The 21,266-nt window shown below is 37.5% G+C and overlaps 1 protein-coding gene across 1 annotated transcript; it reads right to left on the bottom strand.

Moving 5' to 3' along the window:
- Positions 1-3,529: 3,529 nt before the first annotated feature.
- ZNF567 (zinc finger protein 567) lies at positions 3,530-21,223 on the bottom strand. The gene is made up of 5 exons (XM_081118026.1): positions 21,183-21,223; positions 17,902-17,975; positions 9,284-9,410; positions 8,928-9,014; positions 3,530-5,873 (listed from the first exon to the last, which is right to left on the bottom strand). The coding sequence occupies exons 2-5, from the start codon at positions 17,908-17,910 to the stop codon at positions 4,153-4,155; spliced, it is 1,944 nt and encodes a 647-aa protein (XP_080974152.1). The 5' UTR covers positions 17,911-17,975; positions 21,183-21,223; the 3' UTR covers positions 3,530-4,152.
- Between the last annotated feature and the right edge of the window lie 43 nt (positions 21,224-21,266).

Consider the following 21,266-nt stretch of genomic DNA (forward strand, 5'->3'; position numbering starts at 1 on the left):
AGAAGAGGTCATCCCTCTCCCAGACCCCTTGGTTACCTGAGGAGCCCCTTGGGATCAACTGAGTGAACAGCAATGGAGTTCATCTATATTTTATGGATGACAGCGCCATCATTTCACATGATGGAGCTTGCTGGAGGGCTGTGGATTTTATGCCTTAACCAAAACATTTCTGATAAAGGATGGGACCTAAGGGTCAGCACTATTGGCTGTACTCTTGGCATTGGAGGATGTCCTGGTCAACAATCTTGGACCAATAGTCTAGCCATTTAATCCAGCCAAGAGCAATGACAGTTTTTCGTTCAAGGCCTACCCCTTTGGTGTAATAAAAAAACTTTGGGTAAATCCTTGCCTTTTAGATATCATCAAATATACAAATTAGGGTTACATGTGTATCTGCTCATGCCAAGGCTCAAGTTGCTTAGGTCCAATTTAATGCTCAAGTTGATAAGCACAAATTTTAGTGACTCAGGCCAAAACTTCCTCACATGACATTCCAGATACCACTTCGCTGGTTCAGTGGGCCTGTGGAATATCAGAGCATAGAGGAGCATCTGCCCTTAATGCTTGGGATAAATGCATAGGTTTTTCCTATGTTCTGTCATGACCAATGTGGTGACAAGTCAATGCACTCTGTGGAAAGACCTGTTACTGGCAATATAATTGCTGGGGTGCCATCCCATAGCTCTTGTAGTCAGTGGCAAATATATTTTATCAAACCACTGCCCTTCTTATGCTTTGACCATGATGCACACCTACACTGACTCTTACATGACCATTCCACTTAGACATTCAAGTGCATAACTCCTGTATGTGGACTAAAACACTTCATTCCCTTTGGAGTTCCAGACATTATCCACCAAGGTACTCAAATACACAGCCTTGGCCTCTTGAACAAGGCATTCAATGTAACTTGCATCTTTCCTCAGCCCAAAGCTGCCAATCTTTTAAAACACCACACTGGCTTACTAAAAAACCCTTAACTGAAATTACAAAGTCATTGGCCTTCTAAATGAGTCTCCCTCCTGCCAGTGGCCCTCATTAAATTAAATTCCTGGCCCCTGAAACTTTCTGTATCAAAATGCACTGATAACACCTCAGTTGCCTTTTCTTGCCTTCTGTGGTGACACTCACAAATCCAGGTTTATGAAGATCACATTAAACTAGCAATGTCTCCCTTCCCTCTTCTATCACTTAAAAAAAACAAAAAACAAAAAACAAAAAAACATATCTTGATTTCAGGGAGAGGGAGATAGAAAAATCAGTGATGAGAGTCATTGATTGTCTGCCTCCTGCATGCTCCTGACGGGATCGAGCCTGCAACCCGGGCATGTGCCCTGACTGGGAATAGAACCTTGATCTCCTGGATCCTAGGTCGATGCTCAACCACTGAGCCACATCTGGCTGGGCTCTTCTATCACTTTTGAGTCTTGCCTCATCCCAGTTTTGATGGAAATCAGACCTAGGACAAATTTTTAATTATAATTCATTTACTATTACTAGCAATCCACTAGAGCTATTCAGGTACCCTGATAATGGTGATTTACCTAAGCCATGAGCTTTGCGAAAATTTTCAACCTAGGAAGAATACTTAACTGATAATGTCAATGATGAGTTCAGGTAGAAGAGAGCATTGTCTCAGGACCCCCACCCACAATGGTGTGGAGAGCAGAAAGGCCAAAGATTAAAATTGCTCTGTATTAATCATATTTTCTAGTGTTTTTGTTTGTTTGTTTATTTTTTAAATCTGATGATTTGAGGTCTGGGACCTTGCTGACTAAAGAGGGACTGCCCCTCCCAGAGTTAGATTCCTAAAGTTAGCAAATGACTCTCCTGAAAGTGCACCTTTCATATGTAATCTAATCAATCCAGAGTCCTTATCTCTCAACTGCCACCTTTTATCAGGCGCTTATACTTTGGCAATTATTCCCCTGCCCTAATTACCCAAGGGGCAGGTATCAGACAAATAGGTATAGCACCTACACCTGGAGCCCACTGAAATTATTCAAAGTAGCCAGTCCTAAAACCTTGCTTAGCATGCCTTGCTCATTCCTTCCTGTATAAGCCACAGTAAAGGCTTTCCTCTCTCCCCCTATGACTGAACTTAGTGTTCTTTCACGTGTCCTTGTGTTATATGGCGTGTGCCCCTTCACTTGGGAACTATGAATAATAAACTGTTAATGTAAGAAGCATCCAAACCTTGATTGGATAGGCTCATTTCTAGTGTTTCTACTTAAATGGTTGACTTGATCTGAGTCACACACCTAATACTTCAGGTATGTGCCCTGACTGGGAATTGAACCTGCAGGCTTTTCCGTGTACACAATGATGCTCCAGCCAACTGAGTTACCCAACGGGGCAGAACCAGGTCTATGCTGCATTAATTTTTTGTGTAGTCTTTTTGCTATTTCATTCAAGCTAAATATCACTAAACTTCTATATCTGATTTTCCTCATCATCCATTGTTCTTTTATGCTCTGAAATTATCTGCAATACTAGGACTGACAAGCATGTTTCCATTTATTATCCGCTGGTAATTGCTAACCCTTTCTAAGGGTCAGAGGGCTTGTTAAACATTTTTTGCCAGATACTTAAGCTTCCAACCACTTTCCTGCTTACTTAGATTTGGTTTACAGTTCCATTCATTTGGGGGGGAAAACCCTCCTGATTATTTTAATCTACAAAATTTTATTACACACAATAACTGTATGTAGAGTAAATATGGGTTAAAATTAACCTCCTCAGGAAGGGCATTTAGTAACATTATGCCAATTGCTGCCAAGCTTACTATTTTCACAAAAAAGATGCACAGATGCTGTTGTCTTAGCAGATTTCTAATTCTCTAACATCAATACCTCTTCAGTGAGTTTTCATTTGGAATTTCCAGAGACTCACATGTTCTGTAAGATAAATCAAGCTATAAAAGGCTTATTTTATATATTGCATATTATATATATAGACTAACTTATATATATTTCTCATGTGTGTCTACTGTGACAACTATACTTCCAAATTTTACTCACCTATCTTTATCTCCCTGTCTTTACTATGAACTCCTTGATGTTGGATAAGGTGTAAACTATGCCTAAAATTACCCCTATAATTATGACAACTATACGATTCCTTCTAATAGTATTGTGTAAGGTTCTTTCTACATTAATGACATTCATATATTCATGACTAACAACATTCTCACAATCATAACATAAGGATTTGTTTCAGTAGGAATTCTCCAGTTGAATGATTGTGAAAGAACTTTCTCCACACTGATTACAATGAGAGCTATTACTCCTCAAAGTGAATCATTTCATGTTGAGAAATGTCTGAGAGATGTACCTTTCTCCACTCTGATTACAATGAGAGCTATTACTCCTCAAAGTAAATCACTTCATGTTGAGAAATGTCTGAGAGATGTTTGGTAGTATCTACCATAAGCTGAAAAAGCTTACATACATCCTTGGGTGGAGTAATTCCAGTTTTAGTATAAAATCAACAGAAATACATACACACACACACAAAGGAATATACCAGAATATTTGTGGCAGTATTTTTATTACAACACAAAATTATAAAAAATACAAATAACCATCAAGAGGATAAACAGTGGTATATTCTTAAAGTGGAATACTATACAAAATGAATATGAAAACACTACTGCTACATACAATAATGTGCAACTCTTCAGAATGTTGAGTGAAAAGGGACACAAAAGAATTCATGATGTATGATAAAAATATGTAAAGACATGCAAAAACTACTTCATGATGTTATACGCCAGGGAAGTGATAATCTTTGGGGAAGTAACAACTACTTTTTATTCACTGAATGCAATGAGGAATATAGTTCATATTTCATTTCTCTTATGGAGACTAATGCTTATAGTCATTTTAAAACCTTGCCTCTCCATGTATAAGTTTTTAGAAAGTAAACTGAGTCATAACTTGAAAACAAAAATTTAGATTCATTGCTGACAGAGTTCAGTAACAATGATGACACTCATATTTATGCTAGTAAGCAGTAAAACAGTTATGCTGTATGGTACTTTAAATTAATAATCATTATTACATTTGTGATTAAAATTACATTAGCATGCTTTAAAAAAAGCTAAAGTTTTACAATAACTTGGGAAGGAAGGCTTACCAAAGAAATCACATCTTATTGCATTTTCATTTTTTCTCCTTTGTGAGTTCTCTCATGGACAATGAGGTTTCTCTTATAACTGAAGGACTTACTACACTCATTACAAATATAGGGTTTCTCCCCCGTGTGAGTTCTCTGATGTACAATGAGATTTGTTTTCTGGCGGAAGCACTTCCCACATTCATTACATTTGTATGGTTTTTCTCCTGTATGAGTTCTTTGATGATGAATGAGATATGACTTCCTGCTAAAGGCTTTCCCACACTGAGAACATTCATAGGATTTCTGACCTGTATGTATTTTCTGATGTACAGTGAGGGTTGCTTTCTGGCGAAAGGATTTTCCACATTCATTACAAATATAGGGTTTTTCCCCTGTATGAATTCTCTGATGTAGATTAAGATTTGTCTTCTGACTGAACGATTTTCCACATTCATTACATTCATATGGTTTCTCTCCTGTGTGAGTTCTGTGATGATCAATGAGGTATGACTTCATTCTAAAGGCCTTCCCACAGTGAGGGCATTCATAAGATTTTTCACCAGTATGTGTTCTCTGATGTGCTACAAGGGTTGTCTTCTGGCGGAAGGACTTTCCACATTCATTACAAATATAGGGTTTCTCCTTATTATGAGTTTTCTCATGAAGAGCAAGGGTTGTTTTCTGGGAGAAGGATTTCCCACATTCATTACAAATATAAGGCTTTTCCCCTGTATGAGTTCTCTGATGTACAGTAAGGTTTGCCTTCTGGTGAAAGGACTTCCCACATTCTATACAAATATAGGGCTTCTCTCCTGTATGAATTCTCTGATGTAGAGAGAGAGTTGTCTTTTGGCGGAAAGACTTCCCACAGTCATTACACTCATATGGTTTCTCTCCTGTATGAGTTCTCTGATGACGAATGAGGTGTGACTTCAATCTGAAGGCATTCCTACACTGTGGACACTCATATGATTTCTCCCCTGTATGTGTTCTCTGATGATCAGTGAGGGCTGTCTTTAAACGGAAGGACTTACCACATTCATTACAAACAAAGGGTTTCTCTCCTGTGTGAGTTCTCTGATGATCAGTGAGATATGATTTCCTTCTAAATGAATTTCCACATTGATGACATTGATAGGGTTTTTCCTCTGTGTGAATTCCCTGATGCAGAATCAGTACTGACTTCCTGCAGAAGGACTTCCCACATTCAGGGCAAATATGTTTTTTTTCAATATTGGTTGCTCTTCTCCTTTTATTATATTCAGATGGGTTTTCATTTACGTATGCTCTATGATATGTAAATAAGCCTCCTTTTTTAAGCAATAATTTCTCACAGTCATTATACCCAAATGACTGTGCTGGAGTTTCCATCTTATGATACTGCATAAGCACTTCATTATGACTGATAGCCCTACCATTTTGATTATGGGGTTTGACTCCATGGTGAGCTGTCTCTGGTTTAGCATTGAAGAGTGATTTCTCATATCCATTATACTCACTATGCCTCTTTCTTGCAGAACTTAGATTACTAATGATTAATTCTGACACATTTTTAAAAATCTTTCCATCATGGTCATATTCAGGAATTATATTTTTTGAATTTATAGGGGTTTTGCTTAAAGTAAATGTCTTGTCATACACATTATTGTTCTCCTTAATCAGTTTTTTGTGACTGATGAATACAACTGATCTAGAATACTTATCTTGGCATTCCTTGAATTTCACTAAAAAGTCTTCGGCTTTCCAATTTTTTTCTAGAAAAGAATATAATTAATAACAACTTGTGAATATTCACACATTTGCTATGAAAAGGAACTGAACCAGCATCTATTAAATGAGGCAAAAGAAGACCTCAGACAAATTACTCCTTGCATGGGGCACAAACGTGAAATAAAATATCTGCTTCAGTGTGGAAAAGAATAAAAAAATAAGCAATGAATACTAATAACTTTTCCACTTTGCAACAGAGCTTAAAACATAAAGTTGACCAAACGAGAAGCAGTGAAGAGAAGACAAAAATGGCAGAAGAGGGATTGATGTTTTGATAGGTAGATTCAGAGGCAATAAAGTGAAACTATCAAGGGCATTAAGCTTTAAGTAGGATGGACAGGATTAGTAGAAAAGCTTATTCAGGGAAAATATTAGAGAAAGGATTACTTCTGGAGGACATAGATGAGAGCTAGATTGCAAGGTAAAACACTTCCAGTTGTTCCACCACCCCCATCCTCATAGCCGTCAATGGTTAAGTAATAATTCCAGCATCAATTAATTTCTTAGTGTTTAGAAAAACTACTCTATTAGTCTAGGTCTAATCCTCCATATAGCTGGGAATCATTTTCTCTTCTGACAAAACACTAGGAAAACACAAAAAGAAATTTAAAACAGACTAGAGGTATATTCACTGGTGTATTCAGATTGCTGTTACTATCAATTCTTTCAGAATTGTTCAATAAAAAAACCTTTCATGACCATCAGTTATAACTATTCCTCTTTTCAATTGCTGACTTATTTTTTCAGGTTTAAAGAAAGGCTTTTCAGGTCTCTCCTAATACAGTAACATTCCCCAACTCCAGATGAGACTGTTCATTCTGGTTCTAGATCATTCTTTAACTTTAACCTTCATTTCTCTTAAAAGTTTAGAGCTATATTTGACTTCTGTTATTTTGTAATCATCCAAATCTAGTGGAACAATGCTAAATCTAGGCTCAAAAATATTTTTCTGCCTTGAGTCCATTACCACCAATACTAACATACAAGGAATTTATCCTGTAAACAAAACTTTACATCCCCCTAGAATCACTGTTTACATTCAAACATGTTTTAAGGGTTGTCCCCATATATGACAAATCTCAGCCATAAAAAGTTTACATTAATACTATGTATATAAGTAGTGTTTGGTAGAAACCAAACATTTCAATCAGAATGTATATAGCCATGGCCTAAGTAGGTATATCTGAAAGGAACTTATAAGTACATGCTTTCTGAACGAGGGAAACAAGGTATCTCTCCTGTATAGCTCCACAAACAATTCATGAAGCAACTACTAAATACCTAACAAGTACATACTACAGCAAAGACTAAAACAGGGGATCTTATCTTTGAGGGAAAGAATTCTTAAGCATAAACCATGTACAATCAGATATTACATTATATGATCACATCCAAGTACTGTGTATGTTATAATTTGTAAATAGCAAGGGAATTAACAGAAAACAAAACAAAACAGTGGATATGATGAGGAAGGAGTAGTCAAACAATAGTTCATGGAGAAGAAATCTCAAGACTTAACCATAAGATATACAGTTTATGGAAGGGAAAACACAACACAATGAAAAATAAAGATATGACAAATCCTACATTTTTGGAGAAAAGTTAAAAGACTGGATCAAGTGGAAATTAGCAAGAGTTTCCCACAAGAGAGAGAAATAAATTTGAAAAGACCAGATTAAAATTTACTATGTTAGTCCTTGAATAATTTCAATTTCACATAAAAAATAAATAACAGGTAACAATTAATAGATATATCTTGTCAGAATAGTAACAATATAAATTTTAAAAACTGGGAAAAAATTATAGCAAAACTAAGCTGCAATTACAATAATCAAGACAAAAAATAAGATAGTTGTTATTTTATATAATGTCAGTGAGAAATGTCAATATGGGAGGAAGTAAATATATTTCACAGGCTGATAAACATAACACAAGTTGTGAAGAGAACCATAAGAAATGATGACAGAGAAAAATTAAGCTGGTATCAGGCAGGAAAAAAAACAAGTTAGAAACAGATAAAAGAATTTAAGAGCTAGGAAAGTTAGTCATTTTCACATCCAACATATTGTCACAAAATAGATTGCAGAACTCCTGAAAGACTAGAGTGAAGGTGAGAGAAGTACGCTGAGTACATCCACTTAAAGGCATTGACAAAAAATAAAGAGTTTAAGTCCTGAGAATGGATGAGTTTATTATAATTCAAAAGCTTATCCCTGGAGGACAAATCAGACAAATAAGACTGAGAGTCCAGTGAAACAATATATGTTAAAAGAAAAAAAAATCTGTGTGACTACTACATGCCAGGCACTGTTTCAGGCAATCTGGCCACAATGGTGAAGAAAATAGACCAAGTTGGAAATAATCACTTAGAAAATCATGGTTAAGAATGAATTAGTAAAAAAAAAAAAAAAGAATGAATTAGTGTTTTATCCAAACCAAGGGTTGACTTAAAGAATGATGATCAGCCATATGAAATGAAATGAAGCACAACATTTAATGGAGAAAAATGCTAACTGTGAAATATTCAGTCTAGACCAAGCCATGGGAGTTTTAAAATTAATAGATACATTTATGGTGAGAATGGGAACTTAGACTTGGCACGCAAAAAAAGTCTGAGGTAACAAAAGGAAAATGGAAAGCAACTGAGAAGAGAAGCATTGACCAAGAATTTTCTCTTTTTTAAAGATAGATTTAAGAATTCCTAAAAGAAATCTATACAATGGCAATGAGAGGATTGAGAATGCTAGAAAATGACAAAAAACGAGAAAAGAAATCTAAAAGAAGGAAGTCTTATAGTACATTTTGATTAAGTCAGAAGTGGCAACTATCTTTGATAACATCAAACAAACTAGGAAAGAATATTATATAGAGAGTGATATTAGAAAGTTTGCTTTAAGTTTACAGGCACAATGGTCATTTCAAAGGTTAAGAGCCTTTAAAAAGAAAGTGCCAAAATATTTTCAAGTTGTCACCAACCCCATAACCACTTAAAAATTTATTTTCTACTAGTTTCATCTGCCTGAGAGTCTGAAACTCACCTAAGCAGGTGTGACCTGTCAATGATGTCCATGGCTCTTCTCCTCGTTCCAACTTCAGGATCACATCAGGCTTGGTCATGTGACACCCTGATAAGGAAAGATTTGGATTAAATTGCTTAGGGCATAGTATACTTGAAAAAACTAGTAAGGTGCATTTTCAGTACTGCATATTAAAATACACCTTTGCAGAACAGTAAACTTAGCACCTTGTACTGGGCAAGTGAAAGATACAATCATTCTTTCTGCTAACCCAAAAGGATTAATCACCTGTTATCCCTGAAATTCAAGATCACATATACTTTAGGCATTTTGAAAGAAAATACATGCTACTGGAAAAGTTTCAGAGGTTTTCTTACCCACAGAAATGAGGTGGCAATAGTTTTCCAACATTACATCCATGTATAGAGTCTTCTGAGCAGGATCCAGGTGCTGCCATTCCTCCTGTGTGAAGTCCACAGTCACATCATTGAATGACACTAACCCCTGCAATGGATAGGAACTGTGATCACAACAAGTTGACTAGATATTAGGGACTAGTTTTGATGCTGTTTCTTTGTGGCATTCATAAGAAAACTTGTAAAGAAAGCCTATAATTTTTTTTTGTTTTGTGATTTACATTGTGAGGAAAACAAAATCAAAGTACAAGTACCTACCACCAAATTTATTCAATAACTCATTCTAAAACTATTTACTGTGAAGTCACTGTGTATCCCAAAACTGCATTTGTTCGCTGGGATGCCAGGACATACAAAACTCTGACCCTGCTTCTAAGAAGTTACAGCCTCAAAACCTGTAACACGTACCTTCAAGAAAGTATGTAAACACAAACCTGCAAGATATCACAGGTAAGTACAACAGAAGTATGTACAAGATGCAGTATGTCATAACAGCAGAACAATTTTCTCAGCTTTCACTGAGGAGGTCAATTTTTTTCCCTTCAAGATTACTTGATGTGCAAGAAGAATATGGTTTTAAAACACAATGGAGTGACTTTTGGCAGGAAGTGATCACAAAGTGAACTGTCCAGGAAAACAATCTCCCAGTTAATCATTATAAAATCTGAATACAATACATATTAACCAACTAATAGATGGCACTGAAAAGCAACCAAAACAAGCAGAAATATCCTTAAAAAAGACAGCAAGTGCAATGGGTAAGACTGTTGTTTGTGGCTTTTTAAAAAATATATATATCTTTATTGATTTCAGAGAGAGGAAGAGAGAGGGGGAGAGAGAGAGATAGAAACATCAATGATGAGAGAGTCACTGATTGGCTGCCTCCTGCAGGCCCCTGACTGGGGGTCAAGCCCGTAACCTGGGCATGTGCCCTGACCGGGAACTGAACCGTGATCTCCTGGATCCTAGGTCGATGCTCAACCACTGAGCGATGCCCAGCTGGGCGTTTGTGGCTTTTTTGCATGAAGTACTGTACCCTAAACCCCATAGCTCTTCAAATAGAAAACCACAGAGAACTTCCTCAAAGGTGGTATAGGACAGAATTGGATGGCAGAGGAGCTGGATATTAAGGGATAAATTCTGAAAGAGAACTGTAGAATAGATGAGACCTAAAATCTGAGTGTAAACTATGCCAGAACTCCAGACTGAGAGTTAAATTACGCAATTGTTGGAGAAATCATAGAGGGCTTAGGAAAAAGCAGACAGACAGATACCAGAAAAGTTTTAAAAAATAAAAGTGCTCCTAATGAGATTGAGATTTCTGCAGTTTTGATTACCAGCATTCCACAAACTGCTGCTAGCTCAAGCAGAAGAAAACTGAAGCCTTACACACTCAGGTGTCAGAAATTGGGGCTGACAAAATAGCAGGATATTATAAAGGGTAAAACCCTGGGAAAAAGTGAACGGTAGAGAGTAAGCCCCCAAATCTATGTATAAGCACTCAACAATTCCTTGCCTGAGAGCTAAAGACCATGAGTAAGCTACCTGCCCTCAGGGGCCAGGGTAAAAAGCAGTAGCTGGAGGTTAAAGAACTAAGTGATGTATCAGCTGTTTCATACTTGAAGGGGAAATGGCGGGGGGGGGGGGGCAATAGGGCAGACCATGAAGCTTGAATCCAACTAAGTGAACTGCCTACTAGAAAAAAGACCAATAATCATTAGAACAATAAACATAACAGATTTTGAATTACTATAACTAATTATTCATGAAGTCCAAGTTTCTAGCAAAAATTACTAGACATGCAAAGAAAACAAAAAAAAAAAAACAAAAAAAGGAGGGGGAATATGATCCATATTCAGAAAAAGAGAGTCAGAGTAACTAAGTAATTAGTGCCCCAAAAGGCTTCAAAGCATCTGTTCTAAATGCTTCAAAGAAGTAATGGAAAACTTGGCATGGAGTACCAGAATGTCAGCTATAAAAAAGTACCAAATGAAAATTCTAGAGCTAAAAGTACAATAACTGATATGAAAATTCACTACACAGACTCACTAGCAGACCAGAAATAGAAAAAAGAACCAGCAACCTTGTAAACAGATCAATAGAAACTGAGCAATCTGAATAGAAAGAATAAATAAGGAAAAAAGAAGAGAATTACAGAGATCTGTGGGCCAATTTCAAAATAACCCAGCACAGACATAAGCTGTGTGCCAGAAACAGAAAAAATAAGTTTGAAAAAAAAATTTAGGGTAATAATGGCCTAACACATTCAGAGTTAGAAAAAACTTTAACTTATATACCAAAAATGTATGACTCTCAAAAGGATAAAAACCAAAGAAAACCACACCCTGGAAAACCCTAATCAAACTGTTAAAAGTCAAAGATAACGTTAACCAAGAATATTTTCAGCAAAATTACCTATTAAAAATAAAGACAACATAAAGCTATTTTCAGATAAAATCAAAGAATTCATCACTAGCAATACTGAATCACCAAAAACAGTAAAGGAAGTTCTTCAGGTTGAAGGTAAAAATGCCACCCAATGATAACTAAAATCTTTAGGAAGGAATGAAGAGGCTGAGTAAATTTATATATAAAAGACTATAAATATTAATTTCCTTCCTTCTTTAAAAGGCATGACTATGTCAAGCAGGTGCTGGTGAAAATTTTCTGCTGTTTTAGCATGAAAGCAACCATAACAGTACGTAAAATGAATGAGCAAAGTTGTGTTTCAACAAAATCTCATGTATGGACACTGAAATCTGAACTTCACAAAACTTTCATAGATCAGAAATATTTTACTTTTGCATTCTTCAAACATTTAAACTATAAAAACCATTCATAACTCACAGTTTGTACAAAAGCCGACATCAGTTTGGATTTGGTCTCTGGGTTGTAGGCCACTGATTTAAAGTAAATGTTCCAAAATCAATTACTTACAAACATAAATATCCCATACAGGGCAAAACCAAAACCAAAACAGACCCCAAAAACAAATGATGGGGAGGTCAGGAAACAGATCTATAATATTTTAAGATTGATGTCTATTCCTTAAGTAATTCAATATTATCTCTAAGTAAATCATAAGAAGTTAAAAGATGCATGTTGTAATCCCTAATGCAATAAAATAATGATACAAATAGAGATAACTAAAATGTCAATAGATGAATGAAAAGATATTATTAAAATGTATTTGATTGACACAAAATAAAACAGGATTAGGAAGAGATGAACAAAAACAGGTTAGAAGGCTCCTTAATGAATATTATGAAGTGTATGACACCAATCAAAGGCTAGATACTTTTATGATTCCAACTATACAACATTCTGGAAAAGGCAAACTTATGGAGACAATAAAAAGATCAGAGGATGCCAGAGATTAGGGGACAGGAAGGAATGAATAGGGAGAGCACAGAAGATTTTTAGGGCAGTAAAACTATTCTGTATAATAGTGTAATGATGGATATATGTCATCATACATTTCTCAAAATCCACAGAACACCCAACACCAAGAATGAACACTAATGTAAACTATGAACTTTGGGGGAGAATGACGTGTCAATGTAGGTTCTTTGACTATAACGAAGGTACTACTCTGGCACAAGATGTTGATATTGGGGGAGGTTATGTATGTGTGGGGTTATGTGTATGTGAGACTCTCTATTTTCTACTCATTTGTCCTGTGAACCTAAAACTATCCTATAATATAAAGTCTAGTTAAATGGATTAAAAAAGAACAATTAGGAAAACAGAAAAAAAAAAACCCACCCAAAATGGCAGCCCTAAATCCTCTATAACTTCAATTGTATTAAATGTAAATGTACTAAACACTCCAATAAAAAGGCCAAAATTATTAGAATGTATAAAAAGCAACATTCAAATATGTTCAGTCTACAAGAGACATACTTTAAATAACACAGACACAAATATAGTGAAAGAAAAAGGATGGAATATAAACACTAACCATGGAAAAGCTGATTTGGCTACAGTAAAAGCAAAAAACACATGTCAAATGGAAGAGTATTACTACTACGAAGAGGAACATTTTATAATGATAAAAGAGTAGATACACCAGTAAAATATAACAATTACAAATGTATATGTACATGAACAGTTTCAAAATACATAAAACAAGATTTGACTTTGGGTGGTGGACACACAGTGCAATATACTGATCTTATAACATGGAAACCCACACCTGAAACCTATATGATCATATTAACCAATGTCACCTCAATAAATTAAAAAACAACAACAAAAAACCAAAATACATGAAGCAAAAGTTGGCAAAAGTAAAATGAGACTTTAAAAAGTCCTAAATGAGATTCCAAGATGGCTGCAGAGTAGCTAGAAACAGCGTCCACTTATTCTCAGGCCCATACTGAATTTATAGCCAAATTACAGAGCAATTAACTTGAAAAACCAAGTGAAGTATAGCTGATCTGAAATATTATATATAACCAAGGAGTATGGAAAAAGCCCCAGAGACTGTTAAAATGGGCAGAGATGTGGAGGGGGAGAGTGCCCTCAAGCAGGTGTGGGGGTGGCTGAGAAGCTGGAGGGATATGGCTACAAAGCTTCCTCTCCCTAAAAGAGTGGGGTCTCAGCCCTTCTCAGGGATCCCCAACCCAGAGCAACAGACTTAAAGAGGAGCCCGCATAGCATTGGTGGTGAAAAATCAGTGGGGATTCTGTCTGCCTGGGAGTCTGGGAAAAAACCCTGCCTCGGGGGGCAGCCCACGTCTCATACATGGTGATAGAGGTTTACCCTTATATTCACCCAGCCTGAAGGGTTAACTCCACCCACAAAAGGGTCAGCAGCAATCAAGCCTCAACTACAACAGGGGGTACATACACATAACCCACAAGAGAAACTGCTGGAGCATGGAGCTCAGGTGATATGGAAGATGATGCCACTGAGTCCAATAAGACATCTCAGCAGCTTGCACACATGGTGGAGGTTGAGTTTCACAGTCAACCAGATGACTATTGATCCCACCCTTGAATGGGCCAATAGCAGTAAAGACACAATTATACCAGGAGAGCCCAAATAACCCACACAAGGGCCATTCCTAGAGTACCCAGCTAAGGAGATCAAGGAGACCACTCTACTGGGTCCCAAGGGGCACCTATTACATACTGCCGCCTGAAGAAGTCTGGGAAACAGAGCAGTTCTATCTAATACATAGAAACAAACACAAAGAGACAGTCAAAATAGAAAGACAAAGAAACAGGCCCTAAATGAAAGAACAGGAGGAATCTCCAGAAAAATAGGTAAATGAAAGGGAGGTAAACAATATGTCAGAAATAGAGTTCAAAGTATTGTTTATAATGATACTGAAAGAACTTAGTGAGAACTACAACAGCATGAAAAGAGACAAAGAAACCATAAAAAATAACCAGTCGGAAATGAAGAATAACATATCTGACATAAAAAATACACTGGAAGCCCCACCTGGTGTGGCTCAGTGGTTGAGCATCGACCTATGATCCAGGAGAATGAGGTTCAATTCCCACTCAGGGCATATGCCCGGGTTTTGGGCTCGATACCCAGTCGGGGGCGTGCAGGAGGCAGCTGATCAACGATGACTTTCTAATCATTGATGTTTCTATCTTTCTCTCTCCCTCTCCCTTCCTCTCTCTGAAATCAATAGATATATATAAAAAAATAAATAAAAATAATAAAAAAATAAAATGTATAAAAAAACAACCAAAAAAAACCAAAAAACCCCAAAAGGGAACCCATTGTATGGGAGAACATGTTGACCAATGATTCATCTGATAAGGGGTTAATCTCCAACTTTTATAACTTAAAGAAGTTATAAAAATGAAAACCAGAAAGACAAACATTCCAATTAATGGGCGAAGGACCTGAACAGACACTTCTCCAAAGAGGACATAAAGATAGCCAATAGACATAAAAAAAATGCTCAAGGTCACTAATCATCAGGGAGATGCAAATCAAAACTAAAATGAGCTATCACTTCACACCTGTCAGAATGGCTACTATCATAAATCAACAAACAAGTGTTGGCAAGGATGTGGAGAAAAGGGAACCCTAGTGCAGTGTTGGTGGGAATGCAGACAGAAGCAGCTACTTTGGAAAACAATGTGGAGTTTCCTCGAAACATTAAAAAAGGAATTGCCTTTTGACCCAGCAATCCTACTTCTGGCTACATAGTCTAAGAATCCCAAATCAACAATCAGAAATACTATATGCACCCCTATGTTCACAGCAGCGTTATTTACAATAGTAAAGATCTGAAAAGAGCCCAAGTGCCCATCAGTACATGAATGGATAAAAACACTGGTACAGGCGGCCCAAGATGACTGCAGGGTAAGAGAAATCTTCTATCACTTGCTCCCAACACCAGACAGATATGAGGCTGAACTACTGGTCAACAGGTGTGAAAAACGATTTGAGGTGAAGCTGATATGAAATATTGTAAACAGGGAATGCAGAGAAAAGACAGAGGAGATGCGAAGAGGATGAGCCAACTCACACACGTGCGCGTGTAGGAAGCTGAAGAGATATTGTGACAGACTCTTGGGAGTGCTGGGTTTTAGCCCCACACAGGGATCCCCAATTCAGCAATATCTTAATTCCCAAACAAGACAAAAACACTACTCAAAAAGAAAGTTATAGGCCAATATCCCTGATGAACACAGATGCTAAAATCCTCAACAAAATATTAGCAAATCACATCCAACAATATATTCAAAAGATCATACACCATGATGAAGTGGCATTTATTCTGAAAATGCTAGGTTGGTACAATATTCACAATACAATAAACGTGATACATCACATAAACAAAATGAAAGGTAAAAAATCACATGATCACCTCGATACATGCAAAAAAACCCCCGCACCCATATATGACAAAAACTCTCAGCAAAGTGGAAACAGAGAGACTATACTTCAACATAATAAAAGCCATACATGAAAAACCTACAGCCAACATCATACTCAATGGGCAAAAACTAAAAATGTTTTCCTTAAAATCATGAACAATACAGGGGTTTCTGCTTCCACTACTCTTGTTGAACATACTACTAGAAGTCCTAGCCACAGCAATCAGACAAGAAGAAATAAAAGGCATCCAAATTGAAAAGGAGGAAGTGAAACGGTCATTATTCGCAGATGACATGATATTCCTAAAGACCCCACCAAAAAATATACTAGATCTAATAAATAAATTCGGCAAAGTAGCAAGATACAAAATTAATATTCAGAAATTGGTGGCATTTTTATCTACCAATAATGAACTATCAGAAAGAGAAACTAAGAAAACAATCCTATTTACTATTGCAACAAGAAAAATAACGTACCTAGAATAAATTTAACCAAGTGAATAACCTGTACTCGGAAAACTATAGGACAGTGAAGAAAGAAACTGAGGTGGATACAAACAAGTGGAAGAATATACTGTGCTCATGGATTCGATGAATTAACACCATTAAAATGTCCATATTACACAAAGTAATCTATAGATTCAAAGCAATTCCTATTAAAATACCAATGGCATGTTTAACAGATCTAGGACAAATATTCCATAAATTTGTGTGAAACAATAACAACAACAAAAACCTAAATAGCCTCAGCAAACTTGAAAATGAAGCACAAAGTTGGTGGGCTCACAATACCGGATATCAAATGATACCACAGGCCTTTGTAATAAAACAGGCTGGTACTGGAATAAGAATGGGTAGTTAGATCAATGGCACCAAACAGAGACCCCAGAAATCAACACATGGTTTTATGGTCAATTAATATTTGACAAAGGTGGCAAGAACATACAATGGAGTAAAGGCAGTCTCTTCAATAAATGGTACTGGAAAATTGGACAGAAGGCTGTAAAGAGAAGAGAACCAGCCTGGCCAGCATGGCTCAGTGGTTAAACATCAACCCATGAACCAGGAGGTCACTGTTCCATTTCGGGTAAGGGCACATGCCCAGGTTGTGGGCTCAATCCCCAGTAGGGGGTGTGCAGGAGGCAGCCAGTCAATGACTCTCTCATCATTGATGTTTCCATCTCTCTCTCTCCCTCACCCTTCCTCTCTCTGAAACTAATAAAAACAAATTTAAAGAGAGAGAGAAGAGAATCAGGATAACACCACTATTTATGAGGTCCACATATAAAGATGAATGTTCTGAAAGAAAACACCAAGACAATTATCTTTGAAACCAAGAGCAGAATATTTCAAGAGTTATGATCCCAGTTCAGTAGGTGACCTAAGCATATACAATTACTTCTCCTGCATCTGCATATAAAATTAGAAGAAATTTGTCCTGGCCTGTTTGGTTCAGTGGTTACAGTGTCGGCCCAAAGACTGAAGGATCTGGGTTCGATTCTGGCCAAGGGTATGTGCCTTGGTTGCAGGCTTGATCCCTGCATGCAGGAGGCAACCGACTGATATGTCTTTCTCATATTGATGTCTCTCTTTCTCTCTCTCTCCCTTCCACTCTAAAAAGCAATGGGAAAAATATCCTTGGGTGAGGAGGGGGAAAAAAATACAAAGGTTCAAATATCCTTTAAAGAAAAAAAAGACTATTTGAGAAAGGAGAAACCATCACCTCACCTGAGCCATGGTTTTGAGGCTTGCAAGAGATGACCAGTCCTCCTTTGGGATCCTCTTTGGAAAAGGGGTGGTTCCTAAAAAGGCAAAACCAAGATGAAAAGATGCCAGCCCTGTAACGCCACACACATGCCTTACAGCTCTCTTATGACTCAAATTAAAATTGCTTCCATTTCCCTTGTTTTGGCCCTTGTCAACTCAGAACATCCCACATCAATAATATAGGGGGGAGACTAGCTAGACAAATCTTATTTTATCCCCAAAATCAGAGATACAGGTTCTTGGGGCAACAGGTTAAATTTTGGGAAAGTTCCCTTCCCCTCTAGCACCATCTTTTCTTGCCTAAGCAGCCTACTGATATTAACTACTTCCAAGCTGCTGTCCATTAAAGCTTTACCATTTATACTGTAACCAGCAATATATGAGGATAGCTGTCACCCCTGATGAATATTACTGATATGAACTTCTTAATGCTTGCCTAATAGGTATAAATTGTGCTTCTAGTTTTTATTTTTCTTATTATGAGAGAAGATAAGATTCTTTTCGTAAGTTTAAAAACCATCTTTGGTTTTTTATCTTACAATTCTTTCACTTTTCTATTAGGTTATTTTTATTTTCTAGATTGATATTAGATCCTTTTTAAAGGAAGAAAATTAATCCTGTATTTACTTAAAGTAATTTTTTATACTTTCTCACTTGACTTCGTTTTCCCATGCAAAAATAACTTAAACAAAAAAAAAGACTGCGCCACCTGGTTATACAATAACCTGTATTTCCTCCACTCATCAAAACTGCCATCTTTTTTATTGCCTTTATGTATTTGACTAGATCTGGACTTTATATTTAGTTCCACTCATGTGTTCGTTATTGCCAAGATCACTCTGCAGTTATTACAGTTTTAAAACACATTTTAGTGCCACGTAGGGCTACTTCGCCCTTCATTACTTTTCTCTTTCAGAATTTCTGGCTTGTTCATTTTCTCTTAAGCACTTTAGAAAGTTCAAAAGTTCTACTGAAATTTTAATTGAACTGCATGAAATGTTTGGGAGTTTGGACATTTTATCATGTTGTGTCTTCCTGTCATTTTATCCATCTTATTTTTGAGTCCCTAAGGAATATTTTTTTAAAAATTGAACACCTCATGCAATCCTCTGTATCTCATATTTTTGATGGCCACTGGTTACTTTCATGTTTTCTGATATATATTTCTATATAGATACCTGTATCCATATATCTATATCTATGCAGATATATATACACATCCGTGCCTTGCTAATGTTCCCCCCCCCCCCAGCAAACCTCTGAGTTTTCTAACTGTTGTAATTGTTCATTTTTAACACGATGGTAACTTAGAAATCTTTCTCCCTCAATCTCAGCAGATGTTCCAAAGATGATGAGTGAAACAAGCTTCTAAGTATCCCTCATTCTAAAATACAGTCTTATAAAGCAGCTGACTGTAAAGTTTTTCTACCATTAATTTAACTCCAACTTCAAGAGGCTGGAGAGGCTAAGAGAAGGGAGTGTCTCTTTAAGGGAGTAAATTATTTTTAGAACATAGTTTTCCAGGGGGAAGAAAAGTGGGTCCTTCTCCCTTCCTCATAACATACAAGGGGCCCCTCACACTCTGTCACTGGAAACCAAAGTGATGAAAACTTGTGGGAGAATTATAAATGTTTCCAGGATTTAGGAGGGTAAAGTGACTAAAGGGGCTAATTCTCACCTGAGCTCTAGATAAGGAACGCTTGCATGAAGCCTGCCTGGGTTGGCTTGGATCCTCCTGTCCAAGAGAACTGACTGAAGAGACAGTAAGACCCACCAGACCACATGGGCCACTGTATATCCAGAGAAAGTACTGGGGAGGCAGCTGAGAAAGTGGCTGTGCCCATGAAAGGAAAAGTGTATTTGGAAGTTCCCAGCAGCGGGTTCTCTTAGAAGGTAAGAGATGACTTACACTAAATTATAATGGTACCAGTCATGTTAGCCTCTTCCTGTCCCTGACTTCTCTTCCCTTTCCCAGCTCCCAATCCATTCTAGCTGGAGATCATCCACCTAGAGGGAGTAAAGAGGAGACAAAATAGAGGTTGAGGAAATAGAGAAGAAATTGCAGGCTTCCAGCAGGAGGGAGAGTTTTCTGCTTTTAAAACAAGTTTGAAGTATTGATTTCTGCAACGAATATTTTATTTAGCAAAATGACTATTATAAGATGGGACTAATCATGTTTAAATGTCCAACAGATTTTTTATTGTCTTCACAATGACTGAAGGAATTATTAAATCTGCCCAGGAATTCATCTAGCTGCAGCAGTAGCAGGACAAAAAAAAAAAAAGTCAAAAAAAAAAAAAATCACCCAAACAGAAATTTGAGAGTGTCAGTTTTGGGTTCTACTCATTTCAACATATTGGACATTAGTCGATATGGGGTTTCCCAATATGCTATCCTGCTATCTGAAAATTATTTTAACTTTACTTCATCCTCTCATTTTAAAAATCTTTATTTTTTACTTGTCTAATTGCCACAGAATCAAATTCTGCAGGCATACAAAATAACCAATACTGGGATAATCTAAACAATACATATTTAAACTAATCATGCATCCAGTTCTCAGAAGCTCCACCTCAGTTACACAACCAGCCACATTCACAGTCGCTGAGACCTGTGCATACAAAATACTTCAAAAATTACATGTACAGTTTGAGCACCCACTACACAATCCCAATCCCACAGACACGTGCCATGCATAATCTCACGGAGCTCATCACAATACTTCACAATGTAGCAAAATCTCATTCACAAACCCCTTACTGTCGCCTCTCCAAAGTCGCATATAGTCTCAAACACAAATCGACTCGCGTCTATTTTAAAAATTAGACACACACAGAGCCCCTGTCACTTTCACAACCAATCGGTGTCACAACGTCACACGGAGTAACACGTGCCCAAACACCCACAAGGGCAGGCAAAAAAAACTGCACAAAAAACTACACAAACGGAACGCCCGAGTGTGCCAGGCCGCGCTCGGAGAGGGTAGCGGGTGGGAAGAAACAACATTCCTGCCCTGGCCGAGCTCAGAGCCGCCCGGGCTTCCAGTGCCCTCTCCGGCCCTCTCCAGCCCGGGCCGCCGCCAGCCTCGGCTCCTGGTTCCTTCCTCCGCCTAGGTTCTCGCTCCCACTCTCGCTGTCTCCAAGGCCGGGTCTCGCGCTTTCCTCCCCGGCCTTCTCAGCCTGGGTTCCCTCTTCCTGCCCCGCTTTCCCCGGCCCAGGTTCCCGCCCCCTGCTCAGCATTACCCCAGGTGACACAACCATCACCCGCCTCCTCCGAGCCGCAGGACGCGCCGTGGGCCGTCGGACCACTAGCCAGCCGTCCGCGCC

Source organism: Miniopterus schreibersii (assembly GCF_964146895.1).
Source record: "Miniopterus schreibersii genome assembly, chromosome: 18".
In the NCBI taxonomy this organism is placed as follows: domain Eukaryota; kingdom Metazoa; phylum Chordata; class Mammalia; order Chiroptera; family Miniopteridae; genus Miniopterus; species Miniopterus schreibersii.

Bases quoted from the DNA above. Each gene is read 5' to 3' on its own strand.
- ZNF567 (XM_081118026.1), bottom strand. The intron at 9,015-9,283 runs GTAAGAAAACCT...TTTCCTTATCAG, and splicing joins TTGCCACCTCATTTCTGTGG to GGTGTCACATGACCAAGCCT. The intron at 5,874-8,927 runs GTGAGTTTCAGA...ATTCTTTTCTAG, and splicing joins GACAGGTCACACCTGCTTAG to AAAAAAATTGGAAAGCCGAA.